The sequence below is a fragment of the Engraulis encrasicolus genome, chromosome 13, assembly GCF_034702125.1.
Source record: "Engraulis encrasicolus isolate BLACKSEA-1 chromosome 13, IST_EnEncr_1.0, whole genome shotgun sequence".
Taxonomy (NCBI): Eukaryota; Metazoa; Chordata; class Actinopteri; order Clupeiformes; family Engraulidae; genus Engraulis; species Engraulis encrasicolus.
In genome coordinates, this window is record NC_085869.1 from 56020341 (window position 1) to 56037593 (window position 17253).

At 41.7% G+C, this 17253-nt stretch overlaps 1 protein-coding gene across 6 annotated transcripts in view; it reads left to right on the forward strand.

The window, feature by feature from the left end:
• The window catches only part of LOC134461425 (uncharacterized), a 34591-nt gene that overhangs the window by 5431 nt on the left and 11907 nt on the right, over positions 1-17253 (forward strand). For 5 of the 6 annotated variants that reach the window (XM_063214351.1, XM_063214353.1, XM_063214356.1 and 2 more), the window contains exons 2-14: positions 1659-1692; positions 2017-2281; positions 2566-2630; positions 4134-4157; positions 4749-4808; positions 5153-5218; positions 10949-11259; positions 12693-12726; positions 12843-13172; positions 14103-14126; positions 14395-14454; positions 14694-14723; positions 15523-15594. In XM_063214351.1, coding sequence (XP_063070421.1) covers positions 1668-1692; positions 2017-2281; positions 2566-2630; positions 4134-4157; positions 4749-4808; positions 5153-5218; positions 10949-11259; positions 12693-12726; positions 12843-13172; positions 14103-14126; positions 14395-14454; positions 14694-14723; positions 15523-15594 — 1366 coding nt within the window. In that variant the 5' untranslated portion in view covers positions 1659-1667. The remainder of the gene's footprint in view (positions 1-1658; positions 1693-2016; positions 2282-2565; positions 2631-4133; positions 4158-4748; positions 4809-5152; positions 5219-10948; positions 11260-12692; positions 12727-12842; positions 13173-14102; positions 14127-14394; positions 14455-14693; positions 14724-15522; positions 15595-17253) is intronic. The other variant, XM_063214354.1, reaches the window with a different exon arrangement.

Consider the following 17253-nt stretch of genomic DNA (forward strand, 5'->3'; position numbering starts at 1 on the left):
CCTGAAAATTTGATCACATTAGCTTGTTCAGACTGTCATTTTTTTTTTAAACATAGAATCACATTCACAATATTTTCCAAAATAATTTTACTTACCTCACCTTTGGCCATTGAAATGACAAATTCCAGGTGTTCTCAGCTCTAAATGTCTCCTTTACCTTAGTTGCAGATTGAAATACATGTAGATTACATAGACTTTCTTTGAGATACAGAACATTGAGCAAAGTGATGTCCACTACAGTGCACAAAATTGATTTGCCGGGTCTCAGAAGTATGTACGGTATGAGGATGACTACAAAGCATCCCAACCTTTAGCGCAGCAAAAACTCTTGCTTTGTGTAGGCTAATATTGATGCTTCAGCACATACTCACAGAAGACAGTACCATGGAGACGACACTGCCATATACTATAGACATCATCACCTCGTGTTTAATCTAGCCTTGCGCGCCATCCTACGTACTTCCGCCAAAGGATTGGCTCCACTACTAAATGAAATGGTAATATTATTGGATGGTTTCATCACCTCAGAGACAACAACGAAGCCCAGCTGACACACTAGGGGTTTAAGTCAAATTACTTCCTCCTCTCCTTTCTTATAGCCGCTAGCTTTTTGATGCAAGGCTTGACGTCACTGCTGATCAAAGTTTTGCAATATCTTTCAAAACCACAAATTGAATGGTTATCCGCTTAGGGATGTTTAATGAGGGAAACAGTTGGTCCGTGGTAATTGACAGTGGGGAAAATGTAGCTTGATTTTCATTGACTTTCAAATCTCTTTGAGACTTGGTCTGACCTAGAGCATAACAATGAACAATTCCCAAACGGAAAAGGCTGTACCGAAGTTTAAGCCAAATATTTTCTTAGTCCCAGTAGAACGTCTCTGCTTAAACGACGTCACTGCCTTGAACACGCCTCTACCCAGGGCTGTTGGAGCTGCTCAAAGTTGATTGGTTCCTGACAAAGTGGGTGGAGTTCCCCAACCCTCCGGAGCTCAGAAAGTACTTGCATTGCTGTATTGCGTCATTAGAAGGGTGTAGCCTGGCTAGGAATAATGTACTGTCTGTTCCTCTGAGGAGAGGCGGTACTGAGGCAAAGAGAAAGAATGAGACAAAATTGAGGCATCTACAGACAGTAGTTTGACTTACACCCCAGGATCCACAGCGAGAGTGGACAACGTTGCATGGCCCAGCATGCACAAACGCTTGTCCGAGCACACGTGGGTTGCATCTCTGAAGCGAAGCTCCACCCCTATGCCTTCTACTGATCCGTGTCTGCTAATGATGCCCATCGTCGGAGCCAGCCAATCAGGTAGAGCTTTGCTCATGCACATTCTCCTCCAATTCATCACCTGGCCAATGAGCTGCCCCGATGGTGCATCACATGACTACATCACGTGACCACACTTAAAAGTGGGCGCAGCAGGACCAGCATCCATCGCCACCTTCCCTGGAGGGGAGAGGGAGGATGTGGGTGCAGGGCTCTTGCTGTCAGTACGCTGCTATGCTACAACTAACGTCTCACGTCATGTCTGCATGGTTGTTATTACATCACTACTAAATAACGTACTGCTACCTTTGCTGTATGCTTCATACCATATAGTTTCTTTTGCTTTATAATGCAACGTAACTGACATGTGACACATTTGAATTCCATTTCAGGGTACAAGAATGGCACCTGGTTCCAAAATGCACAGTAAGAAACTGTCCTATACCTAGCTTAAGTGTGTGTGTGTGTGTGTGTGTGTGTGTGTGTGTGTGTGTGTGTGTGTGTGTGTGTGTGTGTGTGTGTGTGTGTGTGTGTGTGTGTGTGTAATAGCTTAACCCCTTCATGCAGAGTTTCTCTTATAAGCTTGTTGTTACCAAAATGGTAATGACAAAATCTTAACCTCTTACTTCATACGAGTCTCAGAAGTGTCATAGCAATGTTGTTATGATGTAGTTGAGGTTTTTTGAAAGCAGTCAATTGTATCGCCGGTGATCCCATCTTTAAAGCTAATCATTTTGCTCCTCTCCACAGAGCTGAAATTGATGACCATCGTCCGTGAGATCGAGATCTATCCTTGCGATGATGTCACAATGCCTTGCCAACTCTCCCCGGCAATGAGCGCGGTCTCCATGGAGATTCGGTGGTTTAAGGGGGCGGAGTGCGTCTACCTGTACAAGGACGGAGCAGAGCATGAGGGCCGTGGCTACGAGGGAAGGTTTCATATGGACCCAGCTGGGCTGCCAAGAGGAAACGTATCGCTCAAACTGTGGGAGAGTGACGAAGCCAACGAGGACAGGTATTGATCTAGCACCTTACACTACTGTCTTTGCAGCCGGTCTCTCTATGTTTTTCAGTGTGTGTGTGTGTGTGTGTGTGTGTGTGTGTGTGTGTGTGTGTGTGTGTATGTGAACTGCTTGAAGGCTAATTGTACAAAGTACTCAAGTGTGTGCTATGTTTAATGTCCAATAATGTGAATTAGGTTTTTGTGTATTTTTGTATTTATGTAAGCTGACAGACACCTTATTTCCTCCAGAATTAATACAGGATTAATACGCTCTACTCCACTCTACTCTACTCTAGGTACACCTGCCAGGTGATCAGCGGAAACCAGAGGGACGAGACGAGGCTCATGCTCAACTACAATGGTGAGGATTGCTCTGCGCTACATAACAGCACATTGTTACAATGTACTACAAATGAGCGTATTTTATTATCAATACTGTACCATTTCTTGAAATAAACTCATTTTCAAGTTCCTTTCAGTTAAATGATTGAGTTTTACCTTTCTCCTGTACTTCTCTAAGTCTGGCAGTGCAAGCTACCCTAGATCATTGAATCTTATGAGTCCAGCTAGCAGCTAGCTGAATCCATAAGATTCAATGATAATTGCTCATTTCATTTGTTCACTATCTGAAATTTGAATTAGTTATGTACAGTATGTCTTCGTCTTCGCTGGAGAATGGACTTCTTGTGATTGTGTGGCTCTCACAGGAGAGCGGCTGTCCACGCGGTGGACCGATTATCAAAAGTGTTTTATAGGGTCCGCGAGCGCGAACCACTGCACTGAAGAAGCTGAGATAGTTGGATTAGGCTTTGTATGGGGCAAGATTGCTGGCTGTCGAGCTGAAGCACACGGCTGAGAAATGTCGGTACACATTCTCGAGCTCAGGAGTACGGAGCACCACTGAGTGTCCGCAGATATGTGTGAGCTCTGAGCAGACACCCCCTGGCAGATGATAGTCAAAGGGCAAAGGAGTAAGGTGAACAGGAGAGGAAGCGAAGGAAGGGGGGTGAGCGGGGAGGTGGTGGGTGTGAGTTCTGACTGGAGACAGGTGAGCAGAGAGTAAATGCTGTGTAGTTAATTAAGGGGTATTCCAAACTTCAGTACGCTGAAATTACACCGAAGGATGGCTCAACGGAGGAGCTTCAAGTGGGTGAATAGGCGTGCCTTCTTTTCGCCCTGAACTCTGGCGAATGACGGTTGAACGGAGAATGCAGGTGGTAATTAGGGCATGTCAAATTTCATTACGCTTCTCCCGAACTTTAAAACAAAACGGACATTTGTAACTAGACATAGCACCAACAGACTAAGAGAATCGCTTAAAGATCAGAATAAAGGTAAAACCCAATTATTTAAGTGAAGGAGAGGTGTAAGGAGAGTGCAGTAGGTATTGTTTAAATCAAGTACAACGGTAAGATTCAGTTCTAACTTCATTGTAATTCAGACAGCTGTTACAGTAATTATTCATCAGTCAAATCAATCAAATAGTTGACAGTTGCTATTGATATTGTATTGGATACTGACATGAAACGGTAGGCTACTTTTGACAGAACTACGTTTGAGCCGTGCATACTTGCAACGATTTCAATGCATGCCTGGGAACCTATCAGAAAGCAATATCGAATTGCAAATGGTCATGGATAATGCAATAGCATTATCTGATCTTAGTTGCAGAGCAAATAATACACATCATAGGTAATGATACGATTCAATTATAATGGTTAAGGACTATTTTAACTTCTCCCTAAACTTCTGCTCAATAATGTTGAAATTGAACTTAGTATTCAACTATTTAACAAACTTTTTTTTTAAATCATTTTTTTGGTCCTATGTGTTAAATATGTTCAATATGTTCTTGCATCTGCAGGGGAGTCTGGAGCCTTGTGTGCAGGTAAGTTATGTGTTGCTGGTTTTATTTCAAATCTCTACTGGTACCTCCGCTATATCATGCTGCATTAATTAATTTATGAATATATGTGTTAAAATCTTTTAATTGAGATTTTATTTTATATATCAGCAGCATTGTGGCTGATTTGTTACCAAACTTAGTTTGTTGCCATGCAATTTCCCACTACCAACCAGGTTGGAAATGGTACACAGCCTGGCAAAATAACAGTTGCAACCAATTAAAAGGTCTTACACACTAACATGTTGTTGAGCTTTGATTATGGCAGCTTTGACAGCTTTGATTAAGCTTTGATCACGGCAAACATTTGGCGTTACAATTTAATACATCTGCAATGTGGGGATTAATTTCCATTTTATGTTTTCTGTGTAATCAATCTTAAAGGTGGATGAACAACATTTAAGTGTATGTGCGACCTTAGTGGGGTCCTTTTTGTGCTTTGAAGTTGCGCATTATGCATATTTTTATATATTTATTAGCGATTTAAATGATCAAAATGTTACAGCCTTTACACACAACCCATTGGTCCATAGCAAATGTTCATGTTGATGATCCAACTCTCTGTGCTGTTCCCAGATCCCAGTAAAATTACTGACCGCCTGCGTAAGCGAATGGACGAGTCCGTCAAAGCGCTCAGTAAGTACTGAAGACAGTTATTCACAACTCACTGTCTTTCTTTCTTTCTTTCTTTCTTTCTTTCTTTCTTTCTTTCTTTCTTTCTTTCTTTCTTTCTTTCTCTCTCTCTCTCTGTGCGTGCATGTGTGCGTGTGTGTCTGTTTGCCTGTGTTTACTATGCGGTTGTTTGTGTGTGTATGTGTGCGTGTGTGCGTGCGTGCATGTGTGTGTACTGTATGTGTGTAATATTGTGTGTGTGTGTGTGTGTGTGTGTGTGTGTGTGTGTGTGTGTGTGTGTGTGTGTGTGTGTGTGTGTGTGTGTGTGTGTGTGTGTAATATTGTGCATGTGTGTGTTTGCATTCCAGTCTGCCGCATGTCTCCCAGCTGTAGCCAACTTAATGTGATGAGCACTGCAGCTCTCCCACCAGCTAGTAAGTCAATATCATTTAATCTCATATAATCTCATATAATACCATTTAATCTCATATAATAATATCCTTTAATCTCACATAATCTCAGTAACCAGTGTAGTACCCTATCATTTCAGTACATGTTAAAGTAACACAACCGCCAGTCGATAAGTGAATTATATACATAATCTCATGTAATCATGATATTAACCTCTCTGTACAATATTGTGTTTCCTACATCATATCGGCCTATCCATAAAACTATGTAACGTGACACTCCCACCAGTCAGTAAGTGACTCATAATGTCATATAAAAAGATATGTACAAGACAAGTAACCACCAGCCAGACATTCAGTTACTTTATCTAATCCCATTGTAATAATAACCTACAGTATGTTTATCCACATAATAGTAATGGTACTGTATATAGAGAGTAGCACTGTCACCAGTCAATATTTATATAGTCCTGCTAATATCTAATTTATACAGTATACATGCAATAACATACAGTTTAGAGGAAATTAAATAAGATGTCTCTAGGCTATTTGATCAAGAAAAAAAGCTTATCCTATTGGCAGAATGTGTGATGGAAGGAGATTATTGATTTTATGTTCATTTTAAGAAATGTAACCTCTTTTTGGGATGTGTTTCTGCAATGCAAACGTAACCCTCACACTCACTAACTCACTCTCACTCACAGTAAATTAGAGTAGATTGCATTACATTACATTGCACATAGCTGAGCAGCTGGTTAGGTGCCTTGCTCAAGACGATCAGAGCCATGGAGTGTGGTTGAGAGTGGAAGGGTGGTATTCAAACCTGCTAGTCTCTGATCTAAAGCCCATCCCCTTAACTATTAGGCTACGGCTGCCCAAGTAGAATCATGATCACTGGTTTCTTTGATCACTGCTGTCCATGCCCGAGTCATTTGCTGCAACCAAACTCGTACATACTGTATGTCCCCATAATACCCATTTAGACTGCTGGCCTGCCCTCACGACATACTCACGATTTAGACAGCTGGTGGTACCAAACAATACACACCCAATTTAAGACTTCTGAGTCCACTCAATAAACAGTGATTTGGACATCTGATGGGTCCACAAAATATACACACACACATCCCTGGCTCCACAAACCAAACACAGATTCCTTGTCCGACTTCACAAAACACATGTCCCTGAACTGACTCCACAATACACAAAATAAGCGAGTGTGTGTGTGTGTGTGTGTGTGTGTGTGTGTGTGTGTGTGTGTGTGTGTGTGTGTGTGTGTGTGTGTGTGTGTGTGTGTGTGTGTGTGTGTGTGTGTGTGTGTGTGTGTGTGTGTGTGTGTGTGTGTGTGTGTGTGTGTGTGTGTGTGTGTGTGTGTGTGAGCATGCATTTGTGTGAGCATGCATTTGTGTGCGTGCGAGCATGTATTTGTATGTGGGTGTGTGTGTGCATTTGTGTGTGCATTTGTGTGTGTGTGTGTATGTGTGTCTCTGTGTGTGTGTGTGTGTGTGTGTGTGTGTGTGTGTGTGTGTGTGTGTGTGTGTGTGTGTGTGTGTGTGTGTGTGTGTGTGTGTGTGTGTGTGTGTGTGTGTGTGTGTGTGTGTGTGTGTGTGTGTGTGCATGAGAGTGTGTGTGCGTGTGCGTTTGTGTGCTTGCGTGTGTGTAGGCCTACAGTATGTGTGTGTGTCCCCTTTGAACTGCCCTGGAAATGGAAAGGTCATCATGTGACTGCAGAGTAGGGCAAATATGTGACCCTATACTATTACTGATACTGTAAGACTTACCTGTAAGTGATTTATGACTTTGTGTGTGTGTGTGTGTGTGTGTGTGTGTGTGTGTGCGTGCGTGTGTGTGTGTGTGTGTGTGTGCGTGCGTGCGTGCGTGCGTGCGTGCATGTGCGCAAAGGAGGGGATACAGTACCGTATGCATGCTTAGAAATGGAGAAGAAGAAGGAGGGGGATGGAGAGTGGAGGGGTTGGGGTTATCTATGGATGACTTTTAGGAGCCCAGTTCAAAACCCAGTGAAACCCTGTTCTTCAGGAAAACCCTTACTTTGACACACACATGCCATCCACATTAAGACGCCTGTCAGTGATGCTTATAATTTATTTGAACAACAACATTTTCAGCAGTTTCACAACTGCTTTCCTACATAGCATTGCCACATAGCATTCCGGCAAAACAGAGCAGTAAATCCTGAATTCAACCGTCAAGTGAGAAAATTATTTACAGTCTTTCACCATCTTTCCAGTCTTTCATAATACACTCTGCACATTCTGCACATTACATTATAATACAGACAATGCAATACAAAGATGGGTTACAAAATAATAACACACACAAAAACCATTTACCTATTGCATATACAGCATATGTTTTACAATAGATGTATATGTCACGATTTCAATACCAGAGAACCCAAGTGCAGGCAAGGATGGATGAGGATGCAAGTTTCAAGGTTTGGGGGTGGATTTTAATAAACTCAAAATTGAATGGCAAGAGCCAAACGGACAAAAAAATGCAAAACAAAAACCCACGAGGGGGAAAACATGAAACAACACTAAATACACTACAAACGAAGCACTTACTACATTCAGGGGGTTGGAAGTCAACAGATCAACCAACACACAGAGGTTCGGGCGGGTTTGACAAATGAATCCACAAGGAACAGCAGAAACACCAGGGTAAAATACACAGAGGGCAATACAGAGAATGCACACAATAGGTAGAACACAACAGGATTCAGGTGGTTGACGAGACAAACGAGACACAGGCAATCAAGGACAATGAACAGGTAACAAGACAGGTGAAGACAATGATGGGGAAGACAGGCAAGGACAACGATGGGCCAAGCAGACAATGACAAAGAAATCATGGGCAACAATGGTTGCAGGGCAGGCAATAGAACCAGATACATACAGAGGAAGACAATCAGAGAGAGAGAGACAGTAAGAGACAGAGCGAGAGACAGACAGACAGACAGACAGACCGGCTGAGAGAATCAGACAGGCAGGGAGACAGAACTAGACCGGAAGAGAGAGCGAGATACAGAGAGAGAGAGAGAGAGAGAGAGAGAGAGAGAGAGAGAGAGAGAGAGAGATACAGAGAGAGCAAGAGAGAGAACGAGAGAGAGAGAGCAAGAGAGAGAACGAGAGAGAGAGCAAGAGAGAGAACGAGAGAGAGCAAGAGAGAGAACGAGAGAGAGAGAGAGAATGAGACAGGACCAGAGAGAGAGAGAGAGAGAGAGAGAGAGAGAGAGAGAGAGAGAGAGAGAGAGAGAGAGAGAGAGAGAGAGCAAGAGAGAGAACGAGAGAGAGAGAGAGAGAGAGAGAGAGAGAGAGAACGAGACAGGACCAGAGAGAGAGAGAGAGAGAGAGAGAGAGAGAGAGAGAGAGAACCAGACAGGCAGAGAGAGAGAGAGAGAGAGACAGAACCAGACAGGCAGAGAGAGAGAGGGAGAGAGAGAGAGAGAGAGAGAACCAGATAGGCAGAGAGAAAACCAGAGACATACAAAGTAAAGGCATTAGGCAATAAACAAGGCCAACAATACAGAGGCTGGGGCGTGAGTTCATGACAGTGTAGTTCTGATTACATTACAGTACACTTAGCTGAAGATTGTTTTAAAATCCAAAGCGACATACAGATATTCAGGCTATTGGTTATAGTCCCTGGATCAATATGAGGTTAGGTGCCTTGCTCAAGGACACTTCAGTCATGTATGGAGGTGTAGGGAGTGGTAAGGCCAGGATTATACTGTGACATAACACATTACAGTTTTTTTCTGTTTGATAAAGCACATTTTTGTAACGTAATGCTTTCAGAGAACCCTTAATACATCTGCACAAACCTATATAACCACCAAATTAGCCAGCAGACTAATAGTGCAACAACTACTTTGCACACAGCTTTCAATAACACCCACTTTGCAAAATGTAACAAAAACAATCCATTGTACGACACTCATTTTAGAGACACCAAGAGGCGAAGTGTGTTTTTAATATTAACTGTCTGTTTGTAGTTGATGCAATGTACTAGTAATGAGATGGGTGTGTTAACGATTTTGTGCAGACATATTTCATTTTACAACTGTGTGAAGAGTTATGTGTGAGGAGTTTCTGCAAAAAAAGCTCATGTTACAAAAAATGAGCTTGACTGATCAGACAAAAACTGTGCTGTAATTGCACACACAATGCAGAAGTACAGCAAGATTTGCTCGTTAGGTGAACATAGAACACAAAGGAGTAAGCACAAATGACAACACACACCCTTTTCATACAGTAAATATATACACACTCAGAACAATCCATTATTATAATACACACAGTACAATAAGAAGGCAAGTTACAAAATAACGCACAGAAAGAAACCCATTGCATACCGAGTAACACTTTACAATAAGGGTACAAGAATAATATCAGAATTAATCATGCATTACTTCCAACATAATATTATTTATGTACCCTTCTTGTAAAGTTTTACCGCATACATACAGTATATGGGTGAAAGACTTTTTTTGGCTTCAGACGTCAGGTGGAGTAACGACATGTAATGTCCTTAAATTAATTAGTAATTGATGGCTGATATGCTGCAATGTATGTGCTTCTTACATAGTTCACTAAAAACAAACAAACAAACAATTATCCTTACAATAGTGTCACCCTGAAATGTGCTACTGCTGAAACGTCACTGACCCATGTGTACGTAATTGTTGTTCATATATTTTACAGAAGAGCTGTAGAGGTATACATTGTGACACAGCACATCTATAATGACACATAAATGCAAAATTACACATAGATTTGCTGTTTAGAGGAACAGGGAGCACGCATGAGGAGGCAAAAATGACACCACACCCCCTTTCCTGTGCTCCAGAGAGAACATAACGTACTACGCATAATAACCCTCTCAGTTAGAACCTCCAACAACATTTACAACAACGTTACTCACCACAACACACACATTTAAACATAGTGCAACTGATATTCTCAGGACTGATATTGTTAGAACTATGAGCAGAATTCTAGAATTGTGAGTGGAACTATAGAACCATAACAAGATTCCATAAATCCTTTTAGTTTCTGTTCAGGGGACCCCAGTCTGAGTTTAAACACACTGCGACAGAACATACCGCTCATGACTTGATCAGAACATGCACAGCACAGATTTTAACATTGTACTTTTTTTTTTATAAAACAATTCAAGGAAATCATGAGCAGAGAACAGCAAGAGTCTGTTTGCAAGACGCACACAATACACATACAGTACACACATTAAAAATATGACACATAGTCTGCCCTTCACAAATCCAAAACTTATCAGCACAGCAAGTAGAGATTTTGTGATCCATACAGATGTTTACCTTGTTGTCTCCTTTCTATGGAAAACAAATTTATGCAGTGATTGATGTGTGTTTTCAATTTATGCATGGATCTTGTATTCTGTACAATTATTAATTCTCTCTCTCTATGTGTGTGTGTGTGTGTGTTTGTGTGTGTGTCCATAACTGTGTACAATTTGTGTGTGTGTGTGTGTGTGTGTGTGTGTGTGTGTGTGTGTGTGTGTGTGTGTGTGTGTGTGTGTGTGTGTGTGTGTGTGTGTGTGTGTGTGTGTGTGTGTGTGTGTGTGTGTGTGTGTGTGTGCGTGCGCGTGTGCGTGTGCATACGTGTGTGCGTGTGTGTGTATGTGTGTGTGCGTGTGCATACGTGTGTGCGTGCGTGCATGCATGCGTGCTTATGTGTTTTTGTTCTGTACGCGCAGTAAATCCAGCTCCAGCTGTACATGGAGAGGAGGTGAAACAGGAGGCAACATCAGCACCAGCACCATCAGCTCCAGTGGCAGCATTTGGAGCAGCAACAACATTTGGAGCGTCAGTAGCAACAGGAGCCGTGGCAACATCAGCATCAGTGGCAACTTCAGTACCAGTGGCAGCATTTGGATCAGCAACAACATTTGGAGAAGCAACAACATTTGGAGCAGCAGCAGCAGCAGCAGCAGCATCTGTAGACACTGAGATGGAAATAGACAGTGGACTCATGACCACCGTTAACAAGAAGAAGAGGAGGATGGAGGTAAGAAAAACAAGAAAAGAGAAGGATATGGTAAGAGGGAGACAAAGAGAAAAGAGAGAAGCACAGGTCTACAACATAGAGAAAAGAGAGAAGCGTGGATTATGACATACAGAAAAGGAACAGGGTATGACAGCGAGAAAGAGAAGTCCAGGGTATGAGAGACAGAGAGAAAAGAATGGAAGTGAGACTCAAACAGAACACCAGCAGCATCCCTGAGTTGTTATGAGAAGAAGAGCTACGATGGAGAAAGATGTAGAGATGAAAGAGAGAAAAGAGAGAAGATTATGGCAAGAAAAGAGAAAAGAATCAAGAGTAGAAGGATAGAGTGAGACTAGGAATGAGCAACAGTGGGAGAGAACAGACAGACACGTAGGCATAGACAGCCTTATAGCCGACATTTCTAATACTAAGGAAGAAGATAGAGGTAACATTCAAAAATAACCACATGAGGATGTGAGACTAAACGCATGAAGACAAAATTCAAATTATGGGGAACTTACAGAGTAGGCGGCCATGACAAAGTAAGCACACAGGGCTTTAGATGGTGCACTATGTTCTTGTCTGCCACGTTGGATCAATAAATAGGGCTACTGATCAATAGAGACTGGAGGTCTGCAAAGACACAGTTTTATAAAAATTAAAATAGTCCTTGCATGTGATTAGATAACCCCCTTATCTGATATATTTAATGAGGTGTTACTATAACTCAAAGATTCAAACATATAGGCCTAGTTGAAATTACAGAATCAATGAGTCCATGCGAGAGACTTTTGTTGTCTGATACAACTGTAGGGTTTACATTTTTCCTCCATTCCCCACTACGTTTAAACTTTGACATCTCTAAAAATCCTCGATTGTTAGGCCACATGGCAGTTCGTGAGCTGGGCAAATCTCAATTGGACCCAGATCCCTGAGTAAGCTCACAAAGCTGAGCGAAAATACACAAGAATCTGTCAAGAGCCAGGATAGTTAGATCTCAGTACACTGGCAGTCACAAACGGGGCAGCCGTGGCTTAGTGGTTAGGGAGTATGTCTTTCAATGTGGAGGTTGAAGGTTCAAATCCCACCTGACCTCTCCTGGCTCCTCCATCTGATTTGAGCAAGGCATCTAACCCTATATAATTGCTCCAGCGACTGTAACCATTGTTCTGAAAAATAATGACTGTAAGTCTCTTTGCATAAAAGCGTCATCAAAGTGCAATGTAATGTAATATAATGAACATCACTGCATGTGGATGCTGCAGTACCACACATTCACCAGAAGGGAGAGTGCTCACACCACTATATGAAATTCCATGTCGTCAGAAGAAGCATTAGTTTCATCAGGTGTGTGTGTGGATTACAACTGAATTGATGTGACTTTAAACAACAAATCTGTAGCATATGACTGTGTCTAAGCAAGTTGTTTACACATCTATTTATCTCTTTTTCAGGACATGAAGGCCAATCCCATGATGAAAGACTACAGTAAGATTTTTTTCTTCACAATAACTTAGTTTCTAAGTGTTTATGTGTGCATGCGTGTGTGTGTGTGTGCGTGTCTTTGTGTGAGATAAATTCTGCTCCTCTGTTCTTCTCCACAGAGCTGAAACTGACGACCATCAGCCGTGAGATGGAGATCTACCCCGGCGATGATGTCACAATGACCTGCCAACTCTCCCCGGCAACCAGCGCAGTCTCCATGGAGATCCGTTGGTTTAAGGGGGCACAGTGTGTCTACCTTTACAGGGACGGAGCCGTGCATGTGGGACGTGGCTACAAGGGAAGGTTCCATGTGGACCCAGTTGGGCTGCAGAGAGGAGACGTGTCGCTCAAACTGTGGGAGAGTGACGAAGCCAACGAGGACAGGTACACCTGCCAGGTGATCAGCGGACAGCAGAGGGACGAGAAGAGGCTCATGCTCAAGTACAACGGTAACAGCATTACACTACACTACATCACACTACACTACAATACATAAAATTGCTCTGGGGATCAATATAGTGACTGTACTCTATACTCTATACTGTACTCTACATTACACTACATTGCACTGCACTGCACTACACTACATTACATTACATTACACTACATCACACTACATTACACTAATGCTCAAGTACAATGGTAACAGCACTACTCTAAATGATAATACTGTACATTACACAACATTACATTACACCTGTGAGCAAGTAAAACGGTAAAAGCACTACACTACACTACCCTACATTGCGCTACACGGCACTGTATCGCACTACATAACATTAGATTCATGCTCAAGTTCACTGCTAACAGCATCACATTACATTGCATTACAGTGCATTGCATTACATTACATTACACTACACTATATTACTACATTATATCACTATACATTACATTACACTGCATTACACTACATTACTACATTACATTAATGCTCATGTACAACGGTAACGGCATTGTATCCATTACACTACAGTTGGCTGACACTTATTATGCATTAATAACATTTCAAAGGACTAAATTATGGATAAGTTACTCACAGAAAGCTGTACTCAATCATGTTATAGTGATTATTGTTGGAATTCTTGTATATAAACATCCAAAAGGACTTGAGATATCATATCATATCATATCATATCATATCATATCATATCATATCATATCATATCATATCATATCATATCATATCATAGCATAGCCTAGCATAGCCTAGCATATCATAACATACTGTATCATTCATAGCATAGCATAACATTGCATCTTGCTCTTGTTTGATTTTGGGATGTCACTTTTTAAAAAGCTTCTTATGTATAGTGGTAGAGTCCAGGAGATATAACTGATTACTGCCTGTCATTCTCTTGTCTAATTTTTCCCTGCAGGAGAGTCAGGTGTCATATGCACAGGTAAGCGACATTACTTGGGCTAATGTGAATTACTAATAATGGCAGCATTAATTAGATGCCATAATCAAAAATACCTTCCACCCACCACCACCACAATTTCCTCCCTAAATAACGTCCCTATTTCTGTTATTCAATAACACAGATATCAGGTACTGGTGTTCCCTTTGCTGTGTTGCCAGATAATGACTTCACAATTTCACATTTTTTGCTTTGCAATGACTGAGAGGACAGGATACTACATACAATATTGTGCTTGCTGTGTTGCCAGATCCCAGTAAGATCACTGATCGCCTGAGGAAGAAGATGGAGGAGTCAGTCCATGGACTCAGTAAGGAGATGTTTATACTGATGTCATCTTAAATCAATACACTAGAAACTTTATAATATTATTGCTTATTCATACAAATGTCCCCCTGTGTATATAGTAGGATAGTATAATAGGACGTGTATAATAATGTATTATTATAATGTCATAGTCACGTAAATCTTATTGTGTGCATTGTTATGCCCCTACCATTAATAGGCCTACTAATGTAATCTTCCTGTTTGTGTTTGTGTGTCGAATAGTTCATGGCGATTCACCAAGCAAAGCAGCCGGTAAGTATATTTCACTTTTAGAATGATGATGTTGATGATGATGTTGATGTTGATGTTGATGATGAGGATGATGATTATACTGCCCTACAATTTCAAAACGCAGTATCTCTGCTTACTGGTAAACTGAGAAAAAAGGCTTTAAAGTTTCCTTTCTGACCGGGCAACTGTGTTGGAGGTCAAGTGGTGACGACATACTTTTTTATGGTGGAAATTTATGCACACAAGAAAAAAAAACAACAACATTCTCATCACTTCTCTTCACTTTTTATCTGAAAAATGAAGTTACTGTGTTCTGTTGTGGTATTACAGTCTACACCCAAACCACAGTTTCAATGGAAAAGTGCAGTTATCTCAAGTGATATACTGCGTTTTTGGCTTGTACGACGTAACCTCTTAAAACAAAAAAGCGCATCCATTTTTATAGTTTTTTTTAAACAGGACAATTTTTTGACACAAGAAAAAGGAGGTATTTTCAAGCCCATTTCCGGTCTAAACTCAATTTTGACCATTTTCAAGCATTCTGAAATTAGGGCAGTATAGTGATGATGATGATGGTGACGAAGAGGTGGAGGAGGAGGAGGAGAAAGCACTCATAGGATTTGTACCGCCTCCAAACCATTTACACTTTGTGTGAATCAGGCATGAGACAGTTGAGGTATGCGAGACAGCTGATGAATGTCACAAATCAACACCTATTTGTGTGTGTGTGTGTGTGTGTGTGTGTGTGTGTGTGTGTGTGTGTGTGTGTGTGTGTGTATGCATTTATGTCTGTCCGTCTGTCTGTCCTTTGTGTTCCTAGTCAAAAGCAGCTCCTCCAACGGGACCCAAAAGAGACCTGCGGCACCAGCATCGCCTAAAGCTCTGCCCGTTGGTAAGACACTTTTGGTCGTCACCCTGACAACACAGGGCTGCCGACATTCCACAACCACCACATGCAAGACTGCAGACAAGCCTTAACCCCACCACTGCATGCCGGACAGCAAACACTTTTGTCATGTGTTGGCAAGCCTTTGCTTTACCACACCACCACACTGGACTGCAAACACTCCTTTACCCCTGCACTACACACAGGGAAAGTGTTTATCCTAGCATTGCACACAGGACTGCAGATAAGCATTTACCCCAGCACCGCGCACAGAACTCTTTATCCCACCACTTAGACAGGTCATCAGCTGGGAAAATTAGGCCTTTCGTTCTACCACACTTTTCTCTGTGGATTACTGACCAGAAGGCCTATTGGAAAAAATTAAAACATGGGGCCACCTCAAGTTTTGCTCAGAATTCAAAATGGCTGCCATTTTCCAAAATGACTTGTTTTCATGCATTATTACACTGTACTATACAGTGATATTCATCAAAGATTAACTACTTTCAGCACTAGTCTGTCCTATTTCCTTACATTCATGTTTACACAGGTTGACTAAACTAAAATGAAAATAAAGTTGGCCACCTTGCAATATCCAAAGGAAAGTGCTGAAAATAATGATTGAAATGCACATAGAGAGTCTATGGCTGGGAAAATTAGGCCTATTGTCCTGTCACAAGGTTTTCACAAAAAAATTGCGGCCACATTGAATTCTGAGCTAAACTTGAGGTGGCCCAATGTTTTAATTTCTTCCAATATGCCGTCTGGTCAGTAATCCACAGAGAAAAGTGCGGTAGGACGAAAGGCCTAATTTTCCCAGCTGATGACCTGTCTAACTGCATGCAGAACTGCACACAGTGTGTGTACACTCTTGACATGTGTTGACAAGCCTTTACCACAGCATCTCGCACAGGTAAAGCCTTTATCCTAGCATTACACAGAGGACTGCAGAGAAGTCTTTGACATGTGATAAGCCACACAGTGTGTGTAAAGTTTACACCATAACAAGCCGTATCCCACCCCTGCACGGAGGACAGTGTAAAGTGTATGTAAAGTGTACACTTAAGAAGTCAGAAATTAATTAAATTGTAACACATGCTGTGTGTGATCAGGGACAACACATTTTGTGTCATTTGTTACCCAACACTTTAGATGTGTAAGTAAAGTGTAATAATAAGAAATAAAACACATTTTAAAAACTTTTTTTCGAGTCATGTTCGAGCCACATTCTTGGTTTGTGAGAAAATGTTAATATAAAGAATAATTAATGTGCCGTGCTCAAGGGCACTTCCGCCTTGGATGGAGGTGTAAGGGTGGGACTCGAACCTGCAACCCTCTGATCTTAAGACTCTACCTCTCTAACCATTAGGCCACAGTTGCGCTGTGGTTCCAATGCTTTGCTGATGGTGCAGTGAGTTTTCAGTGAGTTTTAGCTGTAGCCTATCATGCAGATGGGACATTGCATTACATTACATCAGAGACATTGGATAAGGTGCAGTAGAGACGATTCAAGCCCAAATATTTTCGGGATCCATGTGACGTCAGGTACACGCCACTTTATAGGACACCAGGGGCTGTTGAGAACAAATGGAGTTCCCTTAGCGCTGTTGATGGCAGTGGTGTACGCCACAGAAAATGGACAAAGACGGGACAACGCCCCCTTAA